Source organism: Salminus brasiliensis, chromosome 7, assembly GCF_030463535.1.
Source record: "Salminus brasiliensis chromosome 7, fSalBra1.hap2, whole genome shotgun sequence".
In the NCBI taxonomy this organism is placed as follows: Eukaryota; Metazoa; Chordata; class Actinopteri; order Characiformes; family Bryconidae; genus Salminus; species Salminus brasiliensis.
Genome location: NC_132884.1, coordinates 38,698,917 through 38,724,045, shown reverse-complemented (window position 1 = coordinate 38,724,045; position 25,129 = coordinate 38,698,917). Strand labels below are relative to the sequence as shown.

General features: G+C 43.4%; 1 protein-coding gene across 4 annotated transcripts in view; it reads right to left on the bottom strand.

The window, feature by feature from the left end:
• The window catches only part of cacna2d2a (calcium channel, voltage-dependent, alpha 2/delta subunit 2a), a 295,606-nt gene that overhangs the window by 85,613 nt on the left and 184,864 nt on the right, over window positions 1-25,129 (bottom strand). For all 4 annotated transcript variants that reach the window (XM_072684877.1, XM_072684878.1, XM_072684879.1 and 1 more), the window contains one exon: window positions 17,467-17,605. In XM_072684877.1, the coding sequence (XP_072540978.1) occupies window positions 17,467-17,605 (139 nt within the window). The remainder of the gene's footprint in view (window positions 1-17,466; window positions 17,606-25,129) is intronic.

Here is a 25,129-nt window from a genome sequence, read left to right as displayed (position 1 = left end):
CCAAAGTGTTTGTCTGGTGTTGGACATTACGGGCTACAGATTATAGTCACACACCCACACACACACGGGAGAAACCGTTATCAGCTTAAGCTGTGTCCTTTGTGACAGTAGAGTCCTATGCAGGCTGGGGGCAAGGACAGCAGGAAAGAGCAGGAGACCCACACTGCGCTATATGAATCAATATGCACATCACACACACCCCCATAACACACACACACGCGCATCTGGATGACAAACCACTGACCTATACCAGCTGGACATGTGAGATTTAGCTTCGCAGGACATGAGCAGAACCCATAGATTCTGTGCCGGACAGTGTTTATTGGTAGTGGTCAGGGGTGGTGGACACAGAGATAATGCCATCATCATAATTTACTGTATGTCCTATATTATGTACTATTGGCCCACCAGCAGCTTCTACTATACTGGGAAGGCTTTACACTAGATCTTAAGGTCACAAATAGGTGGACTGCAGATCAGGTCCGGACCCAGACGCTGTCCTCTCCGGACCTGGACGAGTGTTCATTTTACCTGCCGTAACTTTTCTACCCGTTACTGTACAGGTGTAGCGACACATTTTTGGGCGAGTGATTCTGAGGGTCACTGGTTTGAATAGTGGGTCGTGCTGCTTGCCATCAGCAGCTGGAGTCGGAGGGAGCACAGCTGGCCTTGCTCTCTTTTAGGAGTGGGCTGATGGCACCTCCTCACCATATCACTGCTAGTGTGAGGTTGGTCAGCACAGGCGTCTGTTAGCTGTTGTATTGGAGCTGAGGAGCCGTGCTTCCGTCCGAGTGTGATGGCTACCTAGCAATAATGCATTGGCTGCAGTATTATTAATAATAATAATAATAATAATAATACATTTAAAAAATCTCTAAATGGATCTTACTGAATTTTAATGAAATACCCCTGCACTAAATACAGGAATCTTTCTGTGAGTATATGATTGCCTTCAGCCATGTTAGCATTAATGAGCATTAATGATCAGTTCTGGATCACAAACATCACTCAGTTCAATCCACAGGTATTGGATAGAGTTTCATCACTCCAGAGAATACAGTTCCACTGCTCCACAGCTTAAGACTAGGAGGCGTTATTGCCTTCTAGCTGACTCTTTGCCTTGTGTGGCTTGAGTGAGGCTACCCCAGAGCATCCCACTCTATTGGAGTGCTTTTCTAAGGAGATTACACAAGCTGGCCAACTGAAAGCCACTAATCTGACTATATTACAGGTATGGCCAGAACTTCATGGACTGCTACTTTGATTGGGTAAGAGCTGATTGGGTTGATGATCTTAATTTTATTTAATTATTCATTATATTCTTGCAACCACTGTTTCTGATAATTGATTGATTTATATGTTGCCATAGGTTACCCACCCTTAAAGGAGCAGACAGCTGAACTGTAAATATTAACATTAATATCTCAATAATCAATGTACTGTCTATGACTGTGTATCTGTCCATTCACTGTTTTTTTTTTTCAAAAGAACCAGGGAAGACTTCCCACTAGATTTTGGAGGATCATTGGTGTGAGGATTTGGTTGCATTCAGGTGCAAGAACATAAGTGAGGTCAGGATGCTGGATGATGATCACCACTCCATCTCATCCCCAGCTCCCCAGCTCATCCAAAAAAAGTACTGGATGGAGCACCACCAACCATCATTCCAGAGAACGCAGTTCTTCCACTGCTCCACAGCTCAACGCTGGGGGGCTTTATACCCCTCTAGACCACACCTGGCATTAGACAGCATGGTGCCATTGGGTTCATGTGTATCTGCTTCCTATCATGTGTAGAGTCCTATTCTACTGGCAGTACTTCTCTACAGGGACTAGACAAGCTGTGTGTATCTGTATCAGCAATGGGTGCAACTTATGCAAGTAGCTGACTGCATTCGTTAGAAGGGGTGTCCACAAACATTTGGACATATAAATAAAAAAATTATATATATATTAAGTATGTTTGTGTCTTTGACTCAAGGATACTACAGCAGACAGTGCACTGCTTATGCTGGACACATGGGGGGTGTGCAGCTTCACTGTCTCCTATAGTGTCGGTGGACAACAGCACACACACACACCCTCTCTCACACCCACCCCCACCCTCACACACGCATAGGCAAAGGCAGAGTTCTGGCAGGTCATCTGTGCAGAAATATGAGGCCGGGAAAGATAAGAAAACAGGGGGCAAACCGCCTTGATTTATTCGTCGAGGACGCGCTGCGACTTTCTCTGGACAGTTGATAAAAAGAAAAATGTCCTGCGAGCGGAAATTTGTGGGAGGCACCGAGCCTCTCCGGAGAAATGGGCCTCGGCCTCATCCTTCAAAGGGAGAGACAGAGAGAGAGAGAGAGAAAGAGAGAGCGAGAGACACTTGTGATGGCTTTAAAAGCTAATCCATCAGACACACTCCCTTTGACGCATTTAGTAGCTCTGCTTGCGCTAAACGCTGGGCCCGTTATGGAACAGGTCCTGGCGCACGGAGAGGCGCGAGTTATACGGGCGATTTATGGGCCGTGGAGCGGACCAGGAATCGCTCACAGTGCCCCCCTCTACCACTATTACTCACCGCGGGGCGGCCTGCCGCTCTCCAGGGTTCTGATGAGGAGCGCGCTGAACGGATGGATGCTTCATGAGCACATTAATCTATAGACGTGCGAGGACTTTAAGCACACACACACACACACACACACACACACACACACTTTCAGAAGCTGAATCAGTGTTCAATGTCTAGAATCACATTTTCAATAACAGATAATCAGTTTGGATGCAGATCAAAAGCAGTATATTATAGCAATAATTCTTCAGTGACTTCAGTGTGTTATAGTTGTTGTTTGATTGAACACAAAGCAGCGCTCCATTAAAAAGAACTGGCTGCCTAGAATGGTCAATGACATTTCAGCTATGGGGAGTTTGGGACCAAAATATCTCAACTGTCTGCCTGGTAAAGAACTTTAGCCTTGCCCTCAGAGTCTTAAGATGTAGACCACGTGTTTACTAGTGTTAAGATGTAAAGGGAGGACCTCAGGACCTCATCAACATGGCTTGTGAGTAACGCCACAGTAGTGATGCTGGGCGAGGCTGGCGGCCGACATGATGGTCATGCTAACGCAGTGTAAGCGATGGTACTGTTGTGGCCGGCAGTGGCGACGGCAGTGAAGTTACCACTGCGTTAGCGATGCTTACGTTGCAGTAGCGATGCTGAGCGATGCTGGGCGAGGCTGGCGGTTTCCACAGTAATAATGCTAACATGGTGTAAGCGATGCTAACGTCGCAGAAGCAATGCTGGGTGAGGCTAGCAGTTGCCACGGCAGCAATGCTTATGCTGCAGTAGGGATGCTGGGTTAGGCCAGCAGTTTCCACGGTAGTGATAGTAACGCAGTGATGTGGTAGTAATGCTTCAACAGAACTAATATTACAGAATGATATAGTAATATAATATATATTATATTATAGTTTTATAATAGAATCATTCTTTTTTATTATGGCTGTTACACAAGTGATATTTTCAGCCATTCCTTATTTTTGCTGATTAAATGGAATCGAGACATACCCACAGGGAATCAAATTATGAATCTGTGGGTTAATAAGCCCCCAATTATGACTCAATCTTTGTCTTTTCTGAACGTAAAGCTTTCATTTACAAGGCCTCTTCTATGTCCATATGGTCAGCTGTGAACTTTAGTGGATTCCAATGGTGTTAATGGTTAAATAATTAATGATTTCAATTATTTATATAATTATTTACAATGTTAAATAATATATGTATTATTAATTATAATTATATATATATATATATATAAACCAATAAACCAAATGATAAATGGGACAATAGGATTCCACCACCATGCTTGGCACTTGGTACTGTCTTCTTGAGCTTGAATGCCTCAACTTTAGTCCTCCAGACATGTGCAACACTGGTCATTGTGGTCAAATGACTCAATCTTTGTCTTTTCTGAACGTAAAGCTTTCATTTACAAGGCCTCTTCTATGTCCATATGGTCAGCTGTGAACTTTAGTGGATTCCAATGGTGTTAATGGTTAAATAATTAATGATATAATTATTTACAATGTTAAATAATATATATATTATTAATTATAATTATATATATAAACCAATAAAAAGTATAAAAAGCCTGACAGTGACACTTACACACAAACACATATACGCTACCTGCATGTTTACATACATCAAGGACACAGTGAAGCGCACACACTACCCTGACGCACACGAGTAACACACCCATGTGCACTTATCACACACGCAGACACATGATGATGAGAAGTGATGACGATCTGTCATAACAGCCCATTCAGCGGAGATGATGGAGCATGTGCTATTATCTAGACACGCAGCGGACGTTCAGGAGAGCAATGGCCTCTTCCTAATGCACACTGCTCATTCTTCCTCTGCCAAGGGTGGCCAGGAATTCTAACCAGCACTGTCAGCCCTTAGCAAACACACACACACACACACACACACACACACACACACACACACACAAGCTTGAAATGGCCCTATTGCTGCTTGCACCAGAGGCAAAGTCAGCACAGCCATGGTCTGATCTTCCACTGGAAGTGTCAAACACTGAGAAGCCCTGGACAGGGACACGCTACACACACCGAACCCCACTGACACCAAAATGCTTTGTGTACTTAAAGGACCAAAAAGCCTGAACCAGCAAATAATTGCTAGAAAATTCTTATTCTGTAAAGAAAAATGTGTATTTGACCTTTTGACCTTTTGAACTATTAAAAATGTAATAAATAATTAAAGAATTTAATTATATATGTGCATATATGACTTTTATTCTGTATCATATGTGGAATTTATTTGCATCATGCATCATGTTATTTATATTGTCTTATAACGATTTATTTACTTATTTAATCTGTTAAATAATGTCACTATCATTTAGATATTATTTAATATTATAAATTCTATTTCTAATTTATAATTCTAATTCTAAATTAATTTCTAATTAATTATTTAACACCACTGGAATAGAAAACTATATATTTGCATATATGACTTTTATTTTGTATTATATTTGGAATTTATTTGCATCACATATCTCATCTTATTTTTTATTTCTTATAATGATTCATTTACTTATTTAATCTGTTATATATTTCCACTCATATATATATATATATATAATTATGATATATAATTTATGATTTATATATATATATATATATATATATATATATATATATATATATATATATATATATATATATATACAGTGAGTCCAAGAAGTATTTGATCCCTTGCTGATTTTCTTTGTTTGCCCACTAATAAAGACACTATCCTTCTGCACTTTTAATGGTAGATATATTCTAACATGGAGAGACAGAATATCAAGACAAAAATCCAGAATATAATTTTAAAGAATATATTTTAATTAATTTGTATTTCAATGAGGAAAATAAGTATTTGATCCCTCTTGCCAAACACACTCAATACTTAGTGGCAAAGCCTTTGTTTGCAAGCACAGCGGTGAGACGTTTGTTGTAGTTAACCACAAGTTTAGCACACACACCAGGGGGAATTTTGGCCCACTCTTCTTTGCAGATCCTCTCTAAATCATGAAGGTTGGTGGGCTGTCGCTTGGCAACTCTGACCTTCAGCTCCCTCCATAGATTTTCGATCGGATTGAGGTCTGGCGACTGGCTGGGCCACTCCATGACCTTAATGTGATTTTTCTTGAGCCAATCCTTTGTTGCCTTTGCTGTATGTTTAGGGTCGTTATCATGTTGGAAGACCCAACCACGGCCCATTTTCAGATCCCTGGCAGAGGGGAGGAGGTTGTCCCTCAGGATTGTGCGGTACATGGCTCCATCCATCTTCCCAGTGATGCGGTGAAGTAGCCCTGTACCCTTGGCAGAGAAACACCCCCAAAACATTATGCTTCCACCTCCATGCTTGACGGTGGGCACAGTGTTCTTGGGGTCATAGGCAGCATTTTTCTTCCTCCACACATGGCGGGTGGAGTTGAGGCCAAAAAGTTCAATTTTGGTCTCGTCTGACCACAAAACCTTCTCCCAATAACTTGGTTCATCTTTCAAATGATCATTGGCATACTTGAGGCGCGCCTCCACATGTGCTCTCTTCAGCAGGGGTACCTTTCGGGCACTGCAGGATGTGAATCCATTGTTGCGCAAAGTGTTGCCAATTGTTTCCTTGCAAACTGTGGTCCCAGCTGCCTTCAGGTCATTTGCTAACTCCTGCCGAGTGGTTGCAGGACGATTTCTGACTGTTCTCAGCATCATTGCCACCCCACGAGGCGAAATCTTCTTTGGAGCACCGGGCCGAGGTCTGTTGATTGTCATGTTATACTCTTTAAACTTTCTGATAATTGCACCAATAGTTGTTACTTTCACATCCAACACCTTACTAATCTTTTTGTAGCCCATTCCAGCTTTGTGAAGGTCAACAATTCTGACTCTGAGGTCCTGTGACAGCTCTTTGGTTTTACCCATGTTGGAGACTTGAAATCTGTGTGATCTGTCTGATTCTGTGGACAGGTGTTTTTCACACAAGTGATTAGTGAGAACAGGTGGCTTCAGGTCAGGTAACAAGTTGATTGGGAGTGTCTAACTGGTCTGTAAAAGCCAGAACTGCTAATGAATACTAAGGGATCAAATACTTATTTCACTCCATGAAATACAAATCAATTAATATATATTCCTTAGATTTATTTTCTGGATTTTCTTTTTAATATTCTGTCTCTCCATGTAAGAATACATCTACCATTAAAAGTATAGAATGATCATGTCTTTATTAGTGGGCCAACGAAGAAAATCAGCAAGGGATCAAATACTTCTTGGACTCACTGTATATATTATAAATAATTGTTATTATTAATTAATAGTAATATTATTAAACAAATAATTATTTAACTATTAACACCATTGGAATCCAAGTTCACAGCTGACCATGTGGACATAGAAGAGGTCTTCTGTATAAAACCTTACAGTCAGAAAAGACAAAGACTGAGTTGTTTGACCACAATGACCAGTGTTGCACATGTCTGGAGGACTAAAGGTGAAGCATTCAAGCCCAAGAAGACTATCAGTATCAAGTGCCAAGCATGGTGGTGGTAGCATCATTCCATGGAGCTGCTTTGCTACCAATGGAATTTAAGGAACATCAACAGTCCAGCAGATCTTCATTCACTGGTTTATCTTATGGATCTCTGTGAAATAAAAAAGGGCTTCTCCTTTTGAGTTCTGATTCCTCTCAGTGTTCGTCTGAGGTCACTTGTCTTGGTTATTAGCCGTCTTAGATTTCTCTGAAGCTGCTTTTGGTCAGCGTTTGCCTGTCCGTAGTAAACAGTAAGTAAAAGTGAGCCGAATTGAACAAAGTAAGTCCTGTCAAAGTCCAAATAAATGCATATAAGGTGAACAGCAAACTCTTTAAAGTGTCCGCAAACTTTTTTTTTTTTTTTTTTTTTTTTTTTTTAATGGCGTCTTAGTTCAATTTTCAGGCCATATAATATCAAAGTGTGCATGAATACTGCAAATGTCAGAGTGAACTGCCAACAGCTTTTACACTCTCTGGCGCTTCCTCTCCAACTAATTCACCCTCTTTAAAACAGTAAATTAAGTGAAGTAAAAAAAAAAAAAAAAACATGGCTCTGTGTGAAGAATGATCATGAAACAGCCCAGCGTTGAAGAAGAAGAAGAAGAAGAAGAAGAAGAGAAGGAGGAGAAAGAGTTTTAATTAAAACGATACAGTAACCAGTAAACAATTGAAATATAATTTGCTAGCCTGGCGGTGAGTGAAGGAGGGCGTCTTTGGCGTTGGCGTTTTTAATTAGCGTGGGTGAGGGCGATAGTGCTACTTCACTGGGTTTGGTGAGGAGTGAGAGAAAGAGCGAGAGGGGGTAGAGGTGGGAGGAGGGATAGAAACCAAGCTCTCCACCCCTCCTTCACTGAAGACAGATTTGAAACCCCACTGTTCTCTGTTTCTCCGTCTGCTTTTTAAAGCAGATTACGATTCTGGCATTGTAGGCTTGAGAAAATTAAAATTTGCACGTCCCTCCCCCCTACACACACACACACACACACACACACTCATAAGTGCACTGAAATATCAGAATTGATGTCTGGTAGCCTAGGCTGCTTTCCTAGTGTCTACACAATAATGTGACTACCCCCGACAGACAGCAGAAAACAGCGATTCCTTAGCAAGCTACAAATACTAAACAGACAAAAGTATTGGGACACCTGCTCATTCATCGTTTCTTCTGAAATCAAGGGTATTAAAAAAATGTTACTTGCTTTCTACTAGTCTGTGGATTGAGCATTGATGTGAGGATTTGATTGCATTCAGCAACAAGAGCGTTAGTGAGGTCAGGTTAGTGAGGCTCATCCCAACAGTGTTGGATGGAGCACCATCCATCTTTCCATGCCATACATATATTCTCCCCCTGCAATGCTCCCAAGGAGCATGTGCCCAGCCAGCCAGCGCCTCTTTTTCCGACCTGCCGCCAACGCAGCGTAAACAGGCACGGTCAGCAGATGCCAGTGCCGGCCAGCATTGCACTGGACTGATGTGTGGAGAAAGTGTCATCTACCCACCCTGGAGAGCAAGGCTTGGAGAGTGCTCTTTCAGGCTCCCGGCTGCTGATGGCTGGCAGCATGACTGGGATTCAAACTAGCAATCCTCTGGTCATAGTGGCAGCACCTTATTCCGCTGGATCACTCAGGGCCCTCGGAGTGTCCAAAGTTGTGGGTGCTGTGTCAAGGTAGCTGCATTCATTCATTGGAAAGGGTGTCCACAAACATTTGAACACATATTGTGTGCAACGCTTCTCTTCTTTTTCGATACCGAACTGATGAAACCATTTAATGTAAACCATTCTCCGGCTCTCACACACCTTATCAGTGTACCGGCACCACCAGAGCAGCCACCGCCCTCAAAACCGCCAAAGCCGTATCACACAAACCACACCTCCACTTTCTTTCCTCTCCTTTGCAGTCGCTCTCGGCTTGTTTCCTCTTTTTTTCTGTTTCTCTCCCTCTGCCAGAGCAGGGGAAAAAAGAGAAAACAGAAAAAGAGGACAGCAGCATCCACGCGAAGGTGGCTAATCCCTCCATTCAAACAAGTGAAAGCCGCTCTTCCTCCTCTTTCATCCGCACACAATTAGCCTAGTCTTTCCATTTTGCTCTAATAACCACCATTTCCACCACTATCTCCAGTCACAATAGAGACCCCATACGACAGACGTTTTTAGAGGGGGGCAGTTGCCTGCAGAGCGGATTTAAACAAAAAAAACTTCATGCTGAATGCTAACTGAGTTGGACTTTTTTCATATTAGCATATTTGTCAGCGCAACGGCTAAGGCCTTTGTGTCAAACGCTAAGCTTCTCGGAAGCTGACAGCATGATGGCTATCAATGTCAGTCCAGTCAGGAGAGTTTGAGTCAAAGTGGCTTCAGCACTCGCAAAAAACACATTCAAATTCCTTCCGAATCCATGTACAGGATAAACAAGGTCATAATCTCCGCCTAATTGACTTGACTTACACAAAATGTCCAAAGGTTTGTGGACATGCCTTCTAACGGATGCTGCAACCACTGCTGACACAGGTGTGCAAATGCTCACACATCTACACACGGCTTGCTAGTCCGTGTAGAGACGTGCAGTCAATAAAATAGGACTCTCTGGAGCAGATAAACATGAACCCTTTGGCACCATGCTGCCTAAAGCCAGGTGTGGGCTAGCTAGAGGGGTATGAAGCCCCCCCAGCATTGAGCTATGGGACAGTGGAAAGGTTTTCTCTGGAATGATGGTTGGTGCTCCATTCAATACTTTTGGGATGAGCTGAGGAGTTGGGGATGACGTGGGGAGATGCTCATCCGACATCCTGACCTCACTAGTGCTCTTGTTGCTGAATGCAATCAAATCCTCACATCAATGCTCCTCCAAAATCTAATAGAATTTCTTCTTCTCTAGATAGTAGAGAGACAGTTACTCCAACAAAAGCAGGATAAACTCTTTTTAAACTCTTGATTTCGGGAGAAACTATGAGGCAATGAGCAGGTGTCCCAATACTTTTGTCCATATGATGTACCAGCTGAAAGGTTCTTTAGGGCACTTTGGAGTTGGTTTGGACTGGCTGGGGTTCCTGAGGACCATTTTAAGAGCGTGAGAAACGTCAGACATCGCCTCGCTGACCTCTTTCACAAATCTGTACAGTCCAGTCTCCTCCTTCCCTTCTGAGTTGAACCCCCTCCCACTCGCTTTAGCGCCGGCCCGCCCACCTCGCGCATGTTCCTCGGCGGCTTTTCCTCTGGTGCCCATTCGGTAATAAGCGGCGATAATTAGACGGGAAACTGTTTGGCTGTTTGACCTGCACTAATTAGAAAGTTTGCAGGCTTGGCAGCAGGATTCTGCGCCGGCATAATGAATCATAAAACGCTTCATTATGGCCGAGTCGGGAAACGTCCTCCATCTCAATAAACGGCCACAGAGAGCAATCACGGCACACACCAGCCGCCACGTTTAGCTCCTGGAAAGAGAACAGAGTCCTTTTCACTCCGGCCTGCCTCTATTATGAACGATCTCTCAGTTTCTGTCTCCTCCTTCTTTCTCTTGCTCTCCATCCTCTTTCTCTCTCTCTCTCTCTCTCTCTCTCTCTCTCTCAGTGGCTATAGAGTAGCGCAGACCACGACTCACGTCGAGTGGACATGCTGTGAAGGTGTGTATACACTGCCTGGGAAAGGTTTCTTGCTCCTTTAGCAGTAAGTAGCATTACAATGGACAGAAACTTTCACAGGAGACAGTTAGGTTTATAAAGCTGAAGCTGTTGTTAAGGCAGGAGGATGCATAACACGAGTATTAGAGAGTCAGTTTATATTTTGTAGCTGTCAAAAAATGGAGCTGGCACAGGCACAGGCGACCTTGGGGTCAGAGGCCTAGGGACCTGGCACCAAAGCTAGAAGGTCAAGAGTACAGAGCACTGGGTCAGTAGCCTTGGGGGCAGGTGTCAATGTGCCAGAGCATTCTGAAACGCCAGACAGAGCTTGAAGGGAGGTAATGAGGCAGAGCCTTTGAGGCAGGCATCACTGTGCCAGTGCTCTTTGTAGCACCAAGCACAAGAGCCTTGACATGGACAAGGCAGTGATGTGTCAGTGCATCCCAAAGCACAGGTCTTAGGGGTAGGAGTCGATGTGTCAGTGCTCTTTGGAGCCCCAGGCATTGCCTTGGTGGCAGGCATCGATGTGCCAGTGCTCTCTGGAGCCCCAGGCAAAGCCTCTGGAGCAAGCACTGATGTGCCAGTGCTATCCAGAGCAGCAGAAGGAGCCTTTGGGGTAGGCATTGATGTGCCAGTGTTCTCCAAGGCACCAGACAGAACCTTGGGGGCAGCCAACACTGTGCCAATGCTCTGCAGAGCAGCAGGCAGAGCCTTAAAGGAAGGCATCAATGGGCCAGTGCTCTCTGGGGCTCCGGACATAGCCTTGGAGGCAGGCATCGATATACCAGTGCTCTCTGAAGCACCAGGCAGTGCATTGGAGGCAGGCACTGATGTCTCCACTGAGCTCCAGGAAGAGCACTGAGGTAAAGCATTGACAAGCAGGTGCTTTCCAGAGTACCAGGCACAGCTTGAGGGCAGGTATCTGTGTACCAGTGCTATCTGAAGCACCAGGCATTGCCTTGGGGGCAGGCATCGATGTACCAGTGCTTGCTAGAGCATCAGGCAGAGCCTTGAGAGGTGGGGCTGCACAAGAAATACTCAATCCAGACACACAGAGGCCTCAGGATTGTCCAGAGGAGCACTTAGATGGACGTCCATAATGTCCTCTCCCGCTATACTCAAAGGCTCGGCTGCACGGTGGCCCTGGAAATGGACTGGGGGAGGGCTACGAACAACACACAAGTGAGAACACTGATATCAAGGCGGGGCTAGGACAGACAAAGCACATGGAAAAGAAGCATATGAGGAATGCAAACAAGGAACACGGACACAAGGAACAGGGACAGGGCAGTGTGAAAATTCAATCATGGGTAAAGGACAATGTTCAGGTTTCATTGAATATTTTCATGTTTGAAACACCATTATTTCTCGTATGCTCTGAAAGAACGACATGAAAAGTGTCCAGTGCCATCTCCTGGAATATCCCCCAATGCTGCATTATTATAATGTCCCCAGAGGACATCTTTACAGCCTGAATCTGAATTGATGTCTCAGGGACACTCAAAAGGTTACACCAGCATTAAGTGGCAGGGTGGCACTTAAGGGAGCAGCTTGTGGAGAATTCTGATTTACTTTTTTTGCTCTTTGAGTCGTCTACTGCAGCGTCCCTTCACCGCGATACAGCTGTGGGTGATTTGGCTGAGGCATTACAGGTTAGACATCTATCTGATATAGTTCTGTAATTATTTTGTAATTGTTAATACCAAGTCATAGCTATTAACCAGCAACTACTGTTGAAATTTCATACCACTCTGTATCATGAAGAGCTCGGTCATGAATATGCATGCGTTCCCACATTTATACTCTGCGCCTGTGACATAATGACCTCATTACACTTAACATTAGTTAGATAAAGGACTCATAACGGTCGCAGTGTGTATCTCCAGCGCACCATTTGTGTAACACACATGAATGCACTGGGAATTGTAAATTGCTAACTACGAGGCTGGAAAAAAGAGGTTCTGGCCTCTCTGGTTTCCTGCCGATTGTTAACCCTCCTCCTCTAGACATGAAGGCTTTTTGTTTTGAGCTCTAAATGCCACCCACTGCACCTCTCCACCTATAGGTTCTGGATCTACCTGTGGAATTAAGACCCTGTCCACGTGCATTTTTTTGATCTGCGTTTTAGACTCCCATCCACATGAAAGTCCACTCTTCAGTGTTTTTAGTATTGTTGTATGGACGGGGAAATGGAGCATTAGATAAAACGCTGCCCAGCCAACAAGCTCATGTGAGGCTCACATGGGTGGAACGTGGGCTACATGGGTTCCAGATGGCCATGGGCTCTGAGTGGGTTTGTAAACGCATTTTCACTGGGCTTCCCAAATGGTCCCCATCATTACAGCCCACCTAAATCTTACATGTGTGGTTGGTGTGGCGCAACAGATAACACCACTACCTGCCAGTGAGCTACCACACCAAGTGGGAGACTGGGGTTCGATTCCCAGCCTGGGTGACTATGCTGTGCTACACCAATATAAGAGTCCTTGGGCAAGACTCCTAACACTACATTGGACTCTGGATAGGAGTGCCTGGTAAATACTGACAATGTAACGTACCCATACAGGCCCCAAGTAAGCTGTATAACATCCTGACACATGCATGTCTCTGGCTCAATCTCAAATACCTCCTTACTCCCTATATAGGGGAACTACATAGGCATAAAACTACAAAGTATACATGCAGATAGCACTAGATCTCAGATTGACATGTAAATACTGGTCTATTCCAGGTATATAAAAATGCTCTGTTCAGGTTTAGAATCCATAATTCCCATTAATTCATAGTGCACTACATAGGGAGTAGTAATGTTTTCAATTTCCTCCTTCATAGTGTTTTGACATCTCTCTTTATAAGCTACTGTCGCCTCATTCAGGGCTAACATGCACATGCAAGCCCTCTCGTCCCTGTGTGGCCGGACATATTTTCAAAAACAGAAGGAGGGAAATCTCAGTTTTTAAAAATACCTGGATATGTGTGGACAGGGCCTAAAGCAGAGGTCATCAGTTCCATTCAGACACTGAACTACAATTCCCATAAGTCTCTGCCTTGTCCGAGGCCAGGTGCAGAAGCCTCACGTGCATCTATTGATTAGACTGGCCACGGCACTTACAGTCTAAATGATGATGATGATGATTGCTCTGGGAAAGTCTTGTGAGATTTCAGATTCCATCGATCCGCCTCCGAGGTGGAGAGAAAGCTTCCTCCACAAAGGCCCATGGGAGACATAAGTGGCAGGATGTTGTTTTGCTTAATGCCTACAAGCCCACTGTAGCACATCTTTATTTGTGTGTGTTTGTATGTTCAATTCAGGAATTAATCAAAAACTGAACATGTGGGCTCCAAGTGGTACAGTCGACTCATGCGCTGTGGATCGAACCCTGGGTCATGCTGCCTGCCATCAGCAGTCGGAGCCTGAGAGAGCACAATTAGCCTGGTTCTCTCCAGGTGGATACATGGCTCTCTCTCTGTCCCCACATCACTTCAATGTGATGTTGGCTGGCACGGACATCTGCTAGCCGATGCATTAGAGCTGGGTACCCGGTGCTGTCCTCTGAGAGCGAGAGGTGGTGGCTGCTTGAACATTTGATAGGGGGAAGAGTACCAATGAGTGAGTTGGGGAAATAGGTATCTAAAATTAGTGAGGGAACTGGGTAAATATTTATATATATATTTAAAGAAATCATAAAAAAAAGACTGAATCCCTGCTTTCTAGGGAAAACATCCTTGACCGAGTGACATCACTCCAGGTTTAAGAAGCCAACAAAGCAATTAGTACAGTCTTACGTGAACATTTAGACACCCTTGTTCAATCTACAGTAGATTTAGCGGCAGATTTAGCAATTTACAGTGAAAATAAGTCAATAATATAAAATAATAATAATAATAAATGACATGTTTTCCCAAATTGGTAAATTCCAGCATATAAACCATAACTGAGCATTACAATGTTGATACGTGTCTTGCTCTTATTTTCTCTTCAAAAATCAACTAAAATGATGCCACGATTCACTGAAATGCTCACAAAAACATAAGTGATTGGTCAAGAGGTTCACAGCACATTCAGTGATTGGTTAGAGGCCTTGTTTGAATATAGCTACCAGTCTCAGAACTTTGAAGGACAACACTATAATAAAGATCATCAAACCTGACACAGTGTATAATGTCTATTCCCGGGTCATGCTGCCTGCCATCGGCAGCCAGAACCTGAGAGAGCACAACTGGCCTTCGTCTCTATGTGGGCAGATGTCTCTCTTTCTTGCTCTCTCTCTCCCCACATTACTCCAGCGTGATGCTGGTCGGCACGGGTGTCTTATACCCTGTATGATGTCCAGATATTTCTGCATCAGCTACCAGCATGTACTGCACACGTCCTGATCACACCACATGCCATTTAGGCCCCATCAGTCATAGCATACATCATACACTGGAAGCTATTATGCCACTGATCCTTTAGAACAGGGTCAGTGTAGTACTGGCCCAATGTAGAAACCTGACCTGAGTTTCCCTCTATATATTGAAGTGCTATATATATGATGCATACTTGCACCGGACAGATCTGCTCTGCAGGCTGTACTTTAATCTGACAGCACTACAGATATACATGATATCTACGCACTGGTTCTGCAGCACAAAGACACCAGCACTTTTGGGCCAAGCTTTTTTTTTGAAGCGCGTTGTCTTTTTCAGAGAAGCGCTCATATCATTCCAGGAAATCTTATCAAAGGATGGAGAGAAAACGCTGCAATTCAGCTGGGACTGTCGGCTGGAAAATCCACCACAAAATCCTGAGCCCACATCAGATCAGATTAGACCAATCTCAGGATATTTTTGGCCCACTGGGCTTGTCAGCTTAAATTGGAGCCAAAATAGTTTGATAGTTTGAATGTTTTGCTGTGATGGGATGTCATCATGGATGAGGTCTATTAGCCAAATACACGAGGCTGTCTTTAAATAGTATAAATAGTACTGTACATTATCATATTTATACCTATTTATATTCAAGTATTTATAATAATTTAATATAGTATACTGTAGCATAATCAACATGTATGTCCAACAATAGGTCACATGACAACAGTGTAAAAAGATTTTAGAGTTAAAAAAAGAATATCTTTCTGGGACATAACTTATTATTATGTATTTTTATGATCACCCCTGATTTGGCCCCCATTATATCATTATATCAGCTCCACTGACCATATTGGAGCACTGTGTAGTTCTATAATTCCAGCCTCTTATCAGCCTCCTTTCACCCTGTTCTTCAAAGCTCAGGACCCCACAGGACTGACCACCACAGAGCAGGTATTATTTGACACTGACCGACATGGTTGTGGTGTGTTAGTGGTTTGTGGTGCGCTGGTGGTACGAGGGGATCAGACACAGCAGTGCTGCTGTACTGAGAATTGTCCACCAATCAGAAATATCCAGCTTACAGCTTCCTGTTTAGCAGCATCCTTTGAGCCCTGATGAAGGACTAGAGGATGACCTATACCAACAAACTGTGCAGCGGCAGATGAGAGAGCTTCCGTCTCTGACTTTACAATTACAAAGTGGAGCATCTAGGTAGGAGGAGTGTCTAATAGAGAGTGGACAGTGAGTGGACAGACAGACACAGTGTTTAAACACTCCAGCAGCACTGCTGCGTCTGATCCACTCGTACCACCAGTGCAACACACACGCACTACTAACACACACACTCGCCACCACCATGTCGGTCAGAGTCATTGCAGTGCTGAGAATGACCCACCACCCAAATAGTATCTGCTATGCTTTGGGGTCCTGAGCATTGAAGAACAGGGTGAAAGGAGGCTGATAAAGTATGCAGAGACACAGATGGATATAGTCTGATTATATATATATATATATGCAGGTTTAAACAGCTATTTCCTTTTCAATGATTTTTTATTGATATATTTGACTGATTTTCTAGAAACTCTAGATTATTTCTAGATTATTTGATGAACAGGTAAAATAGCTGGAACACGGTATTACTAATATAACCCAGAAGTAACAGTCCTATTTCAGTGCTGCTGCAATTTCCTGTTATTATTAATTATTCAATTATTTGTAACAACCTTTTATGTCCTAACCCATGGACAAGTAATATTTCTACCACACAGCAAAGCACATAAGTCTAAATGTGCCATGTATTAATGCCGATTGTATTCAAATGGTGGTCATTTTTGAGCCATAGGACCATTGTCCACTGGGCTTGCACTATTCTGATCTTGTTCAATATCTAATGACTCCTTCCAGCCTGCTTTAAGGGTGTTTTCACATCTACAGGGGTCTACACAACAAACCGCATGAGAACCACATACTCTCGGCTTATTGGTCAGACCTGTCTGTGGCAGGACCAAGAAGGTAAATACAGGAGTAAGGGCCTGTGTTTTGGACTAGCGCAGATTTCTGTGCAGTTTAACATGGAAATAGCATTGGTTCATAGCTGTGGTGATGTTCATTATCTGGGCGGTATACCGGGTTAACACCTGGCTACGGGAGCCGTTTAGCTCAAACCCGAGGAGTGCACCTGATATTTGGGTCAGATCGAGGCTAGTACACATTCTCACCACAAACCACATGACTGGGTCGAGACCACCTCCTCTCAAATGTCTTGGTGCGGATGCTGTGGTCCGCATCAGAGTGTGATTACTGTATTCACACCCGCCCAAACGAACCAGAGTCTGATTTAGACAGACTGAAAAACACAGGTGTGAAAAAGGCTGTACGACATTTGTAGAGACTGGCACTCACAGCCCTTGTAGATGTCAGTAGGAATCTGCACTGCTGTGTAGGAGTAGTTGACTTTGTTTTTGAAGTTCGGGTCGTCCACAAACTCCAGAGGGAGAGAGTACGGGTTGTCCAACAGGTTCTCATCGTCGCCGTCGTCGGACTGCAAAAGGCAAAGAAGGGAATATCAAAAACAACGTACACACACACACATACACATACACGCACATTTAGACAAACATCAATTGCAGGCAGTAATCCGATTCCCCCCCCAATCAAAGGTGGCCACTTTTCTGAGGACAACCTCATTATATTCTCCGTCCATTCAACCCATAATGCAATACAACAGCAGGTATCAAAGTGGGCAATAAGCGGCCAAAATCAATTAGTGGGCGAGATGGCTATCGTGTGCGTACGGAACTCCTGTAAGCCATTAACCCTGTCAATAATGAAGCACAAAGGCGTCTGAACAACAGTGGCCTGCTCCGCTCCTTCGAGCCGCTACAGATACCAGTAATTAGCATTTTAATACATCTCCAGTCTCCAAATCTGCACACAAAAGTCTGCTTCTGAAGGAACTTGAATAAGGGAAAATGTTGAGGTGGCAGAAAACGTGTCGAATAATTGGATTTTGATGGCCTGTGGGAACGCGTGTCCCGTTCAATGAATAACCCCTAAGGAATGCATTATTAGCAACCTGTCCACAGTGACCTGCATATGCATGCCGCAAAATGAGACAAAGCAAAGCTCTTGTAATTGGGAAACCTCACCGGACGATTTTTTCGAAGCTCCACCTTCAGGGTGTGGAGTTAGAGACTTCAGCTTGGCCTGTTACACTTTTAGCAGAGCCACAAACACATGCACAACCATGTAATTCACTAGCATTCAATAGCTGTGCTGAGAACGGACCACCCAATGACGAATCAGGTACAGCATTACTAATATTTGTGCATCTGTTAAGCATGGTGGTGGGAGCTCTCTTTTGGAACGGGTACAAGAATTCTTCAGAATAGCATCAAACCATCAGCTAGAGGGTTGAAACTTGGACACAATTGGGTGTTTCAACAGGACAATGACCCCGAACACAAGGTGACCCAAAACAAAGGTGATTGTAGAATGGATAAAGCAGGCTAACATTAAATCCTGGCCTAAAATATGTGGACTGTGCTAAAATTGGGGGTTCTTAGAAACAATGGAAACCAACACTTTTAACTTTTAACCAATTCTACCAAGAAGAGTGGTCAAACATCCAACCAGAACTGTGCCAGAAGCTTGTTGATGCTACCAAAAGCACGCAACTTGCTAAGGGATCCAAATATTAGGATTGCTGTATGTATATTTTTGACTCTGTATGTATAATTAATTATGACCCTGTTTGATGTCTAAAAAACACATATGACTGGATGGAATAATGAATAAGAATGACTATCGAACAATGACCCTAAACAAATGTGTCTGTGGAACTGATAAAGCAAGCCTAACAGTAAGCTTTTGGAATTGTCTTCCAAGAAGTCCTGACCTCCAGTATGTGAAATGTGCTTAACTTCTATAACTGTGCCAGAAAACAACTAATTTAACTAAACTTGACCAATTCTGCCAAAAAGAGTGGTCAAACATCCAACCAGAACTGTGCCAGAAGCTTGAAGATGCTACCAGAAGCACACATCTTGCTAAAGGACATTTACCTAAATATTAGGATTGCTGTATGTATATTTCTGACTTTGTATGTATAAATAATTATGACCCTGTTTGATGTCCAAAACCAAGAACATAAGACTGGATGGAATGATAAATTATCCTCAATTGAATTAATTCAATTCAATTAATAATTCAATTAATTAACCTCATTAACCTCAAACCACCGACTGGATGGTTGAAATCTGGACACAACTAGGTTTCCCAACCCAACAATGACCCCAAACAAAGGTGGTTGTGGAATTGATAAAGCAGATCTAACATTAAGCTTTTGGAATTGTGTTCCTGACCTCAAATATGTGAAACGTGCTTATATTCAGAAACTGTGCCAGGAAACCATGTGGTCAAAAGCATGTGGTCAAGGTGTAACTTGCTGAGAGACGTATCTTTAAGGTGGACCATGCCATCAGCATATGATAATATGGTAGGAGACCCAGACCCCCCTTCGGCAAGTGAAGCTAGACCTGAGAGACAGTCCTAGTTTTGATGTGAGGCCTCCAGGAATCGAATTAAGAAGCCTTGGGTGTGCATTACGCCGTCACCAATACCCTGGTTGTCCTTCCTTGCAGCACTTTGGAAGGTACTGACCACCAGGAACACCCCACAGGACTTGCCTGATGCTGTGGAGATGTTCTGACCCAGTCGTCTAGCCATCACAGTTTGGTTCTTGCCAAAGTGTCTCAGATTCTTACACCTTATTCAACCCATCACCTTCAGGAACTGACTGTTCACCTGCTGCCTAAAATATCCATTTACATTTACATTTATGGCATTTAGCAGACGCTCTTATCCAGAGCGACTTACAAGGTTACTCGCATTACAGAGGTGGGCCAATGTAGTGTTAGGAGTCTTGTCCAGGGACTCTTATTGGTGTAGCGCAGCATAGTCACCCAGACCGGGAATCGAACCCTGGTCTCCCACATGGTGTTGTTGTAATGCAATGGTAGGTGGTGGTGTTATCTGTTGCGCCACACCAACCACACGTATCCACCCTTGACATATGAAGCCACTGTAGACTGATGAACTTCAGAAAACTCTATGAGTTTACGGTGGGCCGCTGTTGTTTTGAATGCTATGAATGTTACGCAGGTTACAACACACCTATGCTCCTTAACGTGGTGCTGTGGAGCAAGCACTTTACCTGCCAACTAAGAGGAAATGTCTGGGGGAGCTAAAATAAGAGCATGGGCACCAGAGACATGAACCCAATGACGAAGTAAATGCTCTCGCTCACTTGCTCTCTCTTTCTTGTGTGAGTGTTTTTTGTATGTTCATTGTGTCTTAAAGGCAGTAAAGTTGTATTAGGTGCTGAATGCAGCAGGATGTGGAGTACAAGTGCTGCAGAAAGCAAAGTTTTTCCCATTAATGTGATATTTTGGACTCAGTGTTGATAAGCTGAAATGCCTGAAAAGCATCCGGATTCGTACACTTCCTCCACCATAGTTTATTTATTCATTCATTTCTGCACCGTCTTCAGATAAACTCAAAGAACCTGGGAAATACGTGCTCTCTCTCACCCCCCCCCCCCTCTCTCTTTCTAAACACATATGGCCTCCATATAAAAAGCAAAAGCTTTGAATTAACGGATGTTTCACAAAGTGCAACGACTTCCTTTGACGGAATAAGAGAATGCATATGAGGGCTGCTGAACTGGATTCACTGTGCTCGGTAATCCACCAAGCATGGATGGAGTTTCTGCTGCTCCATCACCCCTTATTCTTTCACTATTCATAATGTGCTACATAAAGGGTTGGGGGGTTTCACTTGTTTATACCGTCATACCGTCTCCAAGTATTACCGCGGTATATGGTTCTACCATCCACCCAGCAAAGACGTTTGGAAAGGATGCTGTAAAGATGACCTGGCATGACATCTTAATGTTGATATGTGGTTAAAAACAAGGCGCGGGGGACGTCTAGATAAAGACGTCCCTCTATGTCTAAATTAAACGTGCTGCATTGGGCGGCTGCCCCATACTGCCTTCAAAAGCCTTTTTATTTCAACGATGTCCAAATCTAAAGTTTCTGACCAGCAGCGATTATGTTCAGAAGGACTAATCTGGGATTGTACACGAGTATTTTCAGGGCTTTAAGAGGTCTGGAAAAATACGTCCACTCTGGGCTAAATTCGGACCAAAGTCCACAATGGACCAACCAGATTTAGCCCAAAAACCAGCGTCCATGCGATGTTGGGTGGGCATGGAGGGGGAGTAGCGCAGACAGTTCCACATAAGTAATGTAGATGGCTTCTACACATCTCGTTTAGTTGGCTTACACAGTCACCCTAGCTGCTTTACCAGTGTGAACAACCTCACCAAGCCAGCCAACCAGCTAGTCCAAGCTGGTCCAACAGCATGACCAAGGCGGCTGGCCAGTTTGACCAACCTAACCACACTGGTCCACCACTATAACAGACTAACCGAACTGCTCTACCAGTGTAGGCTGGTTGGTCAAGCTGAAAAAACAGCTAAGCCATCAAGGTCAATAAAAACACAAGAAAACACACTATATGGACAAAGGTATTGGGACACATATAAAATCAAGCCCCTAGCCATGCAGTTAGCATTTCCACACATTAGTGAAAGAACAGGAGGTTCTAAAGAGCTCACTGAACTCCAGCGTGGTTCTGTATGTAATAGGAGACACCGCTGCACCAATTTTATAATTTCCTCCCTGCGAGATCTTCCTCCATCAGCTGTGAGTGGTATTATTATAGAACAGTGGAAGAGTTTAGGAGGAACAGCTCACAGAGAGCAGCTCAGTGTCCACCAAGTGTCTGTCAGACCACGTAAAGTTACAGAGCGGGGTCAGGGCCGAGTGCTGAGCTCAGAGCAGAGTGCAGAAAAGCCTCCAACTGACTCAATAACTGCAGCAGAGCTCCAGACCTGCTGCTGCTGGTAGAGCTGCAAAGGAGGAATGGGAGGCCATTAAGGCTCCTGTAGGTGTAACGTGTAGGTGTCCCAATACTTTTCTCAACAGTTCAGCTGGTCAAAAAGCATGCTTTTTTTTTCTTTCTAAGCTTTGGATGTTAAACTGCTGTGAATCCAGCGAGAGAGACAGAGAAGCTGGGTGGTGTCGGATCTGTAGCCCATTTGCTAAGCTTACCTTAGCTCTGGCGCATGGGTGAATGAGCTTATTTGGCCGTGTATCACAGACAGACACCGAACAGAAATCTGACTCAGACACGTCGATATTTAGAGAGACCATCATCACCGTTTTTAAATACTGTATATCTCATTACCGCCCCAGTACCTATTTCCACCGACGTATACGCGTCCTCCTGCTCCGAGAGCGAGCGAGAGAGAGAGGTGCACTGCACAGAGATAGAGAGGCACGGGTTAATTGGGTTTGACATGATAAAAACTGTTTGTTTTTCACAAAATTAAATGCAAGCCTCCTGCCCAGTGCGAGAATTGATTTATGGCCTGCCTTTAATTGTCTATTAAAATGCAATTACAAGCTGTTGTCGGGACAAACGGAGAGACGCTTCTGTTGATACCTCCCTGAATGTCAATGTGATAAACACTCAGTCACACGCACACACACACACACACACACACACACACACACACACATGCGTACACAAATATATACGCCACAAACAAACAAACAAACACTCAAATCACTTTAAAAATAGTCTCGTCATAGAGTAGTGGACACGTAAAAAACTCGCATCTCCAAAATCTCAGTTTTACAGGAGAAGCTAAAAAAAATTTCTTAGCTTTCAATGAAAGTCAATGTAAACACATTTCATTCCAAGTCATTTTGGAGCATTTCTATTGGTTCATGAGATTTTGACATAACATAAAGAACAGCTGCCTGATTCACGTTCTGTCAAAACGTCAAAAAAAGCAAAAAAATGGAGATACAAGCCCAACAGTGATGATATCCTTACACAGGTTACTCGTAATACAGAGGCGGGCCAATGTAGTGTTAGGAGTCTTACCCAAGGACTCTTACTGGTGTAGCACAGTGCAGTCACCCAGACTGGGAATCGAACCCCAGTCTCCCACATGGTGTAATTTCTCACTGGCAGGTAGAGGTGTTATCTGTTATCTGCCACACCAACCACAGTTATCCACAGTAATGAGTTCTGATCATCCTTTTTTTTAATGTGTTTATCTCTCCTCAATAAAGGTGACACACAGAACAATGCCATTCAAGAACCGCTATGGTTCCAAGCTGCCAATATTGGGTCCTTAGGGAAGGCCCTTAATCCTCTTTGCTAACCCGGACGCCACAGCAATGGCTGCCCACTGTTCCAGGTGCATGTGCTCACTGTCCACTGTGTGTGTTTGCTCACTAGTGTGTGTGTGTGTGTGTGTGTGTGTTCACTGCACGGATGGGGTGAACTAATGCTGAATATGGTTGTCTTGTCTTGAGGTATGAAGAATCTTACATTTTCAGTACTCACCTTTATTTTAATGGAGCGTTGAACAGTTGAACTATGCTGTGCTTATATGGAGGTTCTTTAATCTCATTTTGTAAAATGCTTCTCTAAAGCAGTGGTTCCCCACCCTGCACCCAGAAGACCGCCTGATCTGCACATTTTAAGGGTTTCCCGCTCTAATACACCACCTTCAACCACCTTCAACTCAGGAAGGGCTTGTTTATCAGCTGCTTAGCTGGATCAGGTGTGTTGGGAGGGGAGTGAACACTAAAATGAGCAGGGCAGGGCTCCTTCAGGACCAGGACCAGTCTTTGGCTCTTATTTTTAAGAACACACAGTACTACTATATAGAACAGAACACTGCAACACTTTGGAGGGGTGTGCAAGGTTTTGGCAACCCTGGTTAAATGACAGGTATTGTAAATGTAATCTAGGTGTAAATATGCTACAATTTAAAAATGTGCTTAATTTTACATATTGGGTAAAAAACTAATGTGTTATAAAAGGTATGGTTATGTTTTTAGCAAATAAATAGAAACTGTTTAGGCTTGTTTAACTGTAGAGGACTTGTAGACAACATGTATAAAATACAGATAAACAAAAACTATATATGTGTGTATATGGAGATGGGGAAAATATAGAGATAAAAAACTATTTAAATTATATATAGAGATAGATATATTGTATCTTTTACATATTTTCAATTTTTTACTTATATTTTTATCTGTATATATGTATTTTCATTTGTAGTTATTCTCAGGTTTTATCATTTATAGACAACAACAGAATCGAATGTAATTATTTGTACCTCATTTTTACTACTAATTGTCACAAAGCAGCTTTACAGAAATATTTATATTAAGACAAAATCAACAACACATAAAACACACCCCCACCCCGGGAGAACAAGCTAATGGCGACAGTGGCAAAGAAAAACTCCCTCAGAGCTGGAAGAAGAAACCTTGGGAGGAACCAAGACTCACGAGTGGTGGGGTCCATCCTCCTCTGGTCAGAACTGCTTACATATTACTGATGAAAAGCCAACTGTCAACCCTGCTGCTGAAGGTTTAAGGAACCTTCACTTTGCTGGTTTGGACCATGCTTTTAGCTAATGATGATTTGTGAGAACTCTCAAAGTCAAGGGATTTGGGCTGGAGTTTGGTTGGTTTCTGCTTTGTGGTAGGAAGCCAGCCCCTCCCTGATACAGTTTGTGGAGCCAGGAATGATGGATGACTGGGTTAAAAGGGAGGTGACGGGGTGGTGGAGGGTTGTGCAGACCTGTTGTGGACATGGAACAAGGTAGAGATGGAATTTGTAGGGCGTTGAATAAGTGGAATGGGCTTAAGGAATGATCCTCCTCCCAAAATTCAGTTATTTCAGAACTCCACTTGGAGTCATGGTTCTTCAACTTTAAGGTTGTTCACACTCATACATGGTTCTCTATGCATCGCTCAAGGACCCCGTAATAACACCTTGCTTTAGAACATTTTCCTTATGTGCAGGTTCTGCCAACCTTTAAAAGGTTCTGTAGGGAGCTAACAGTGGATCTCTCTTTTTTTTTAATTGCATTAAAGAACCTTTCTTGGCACCTTTTTTTTTTCGA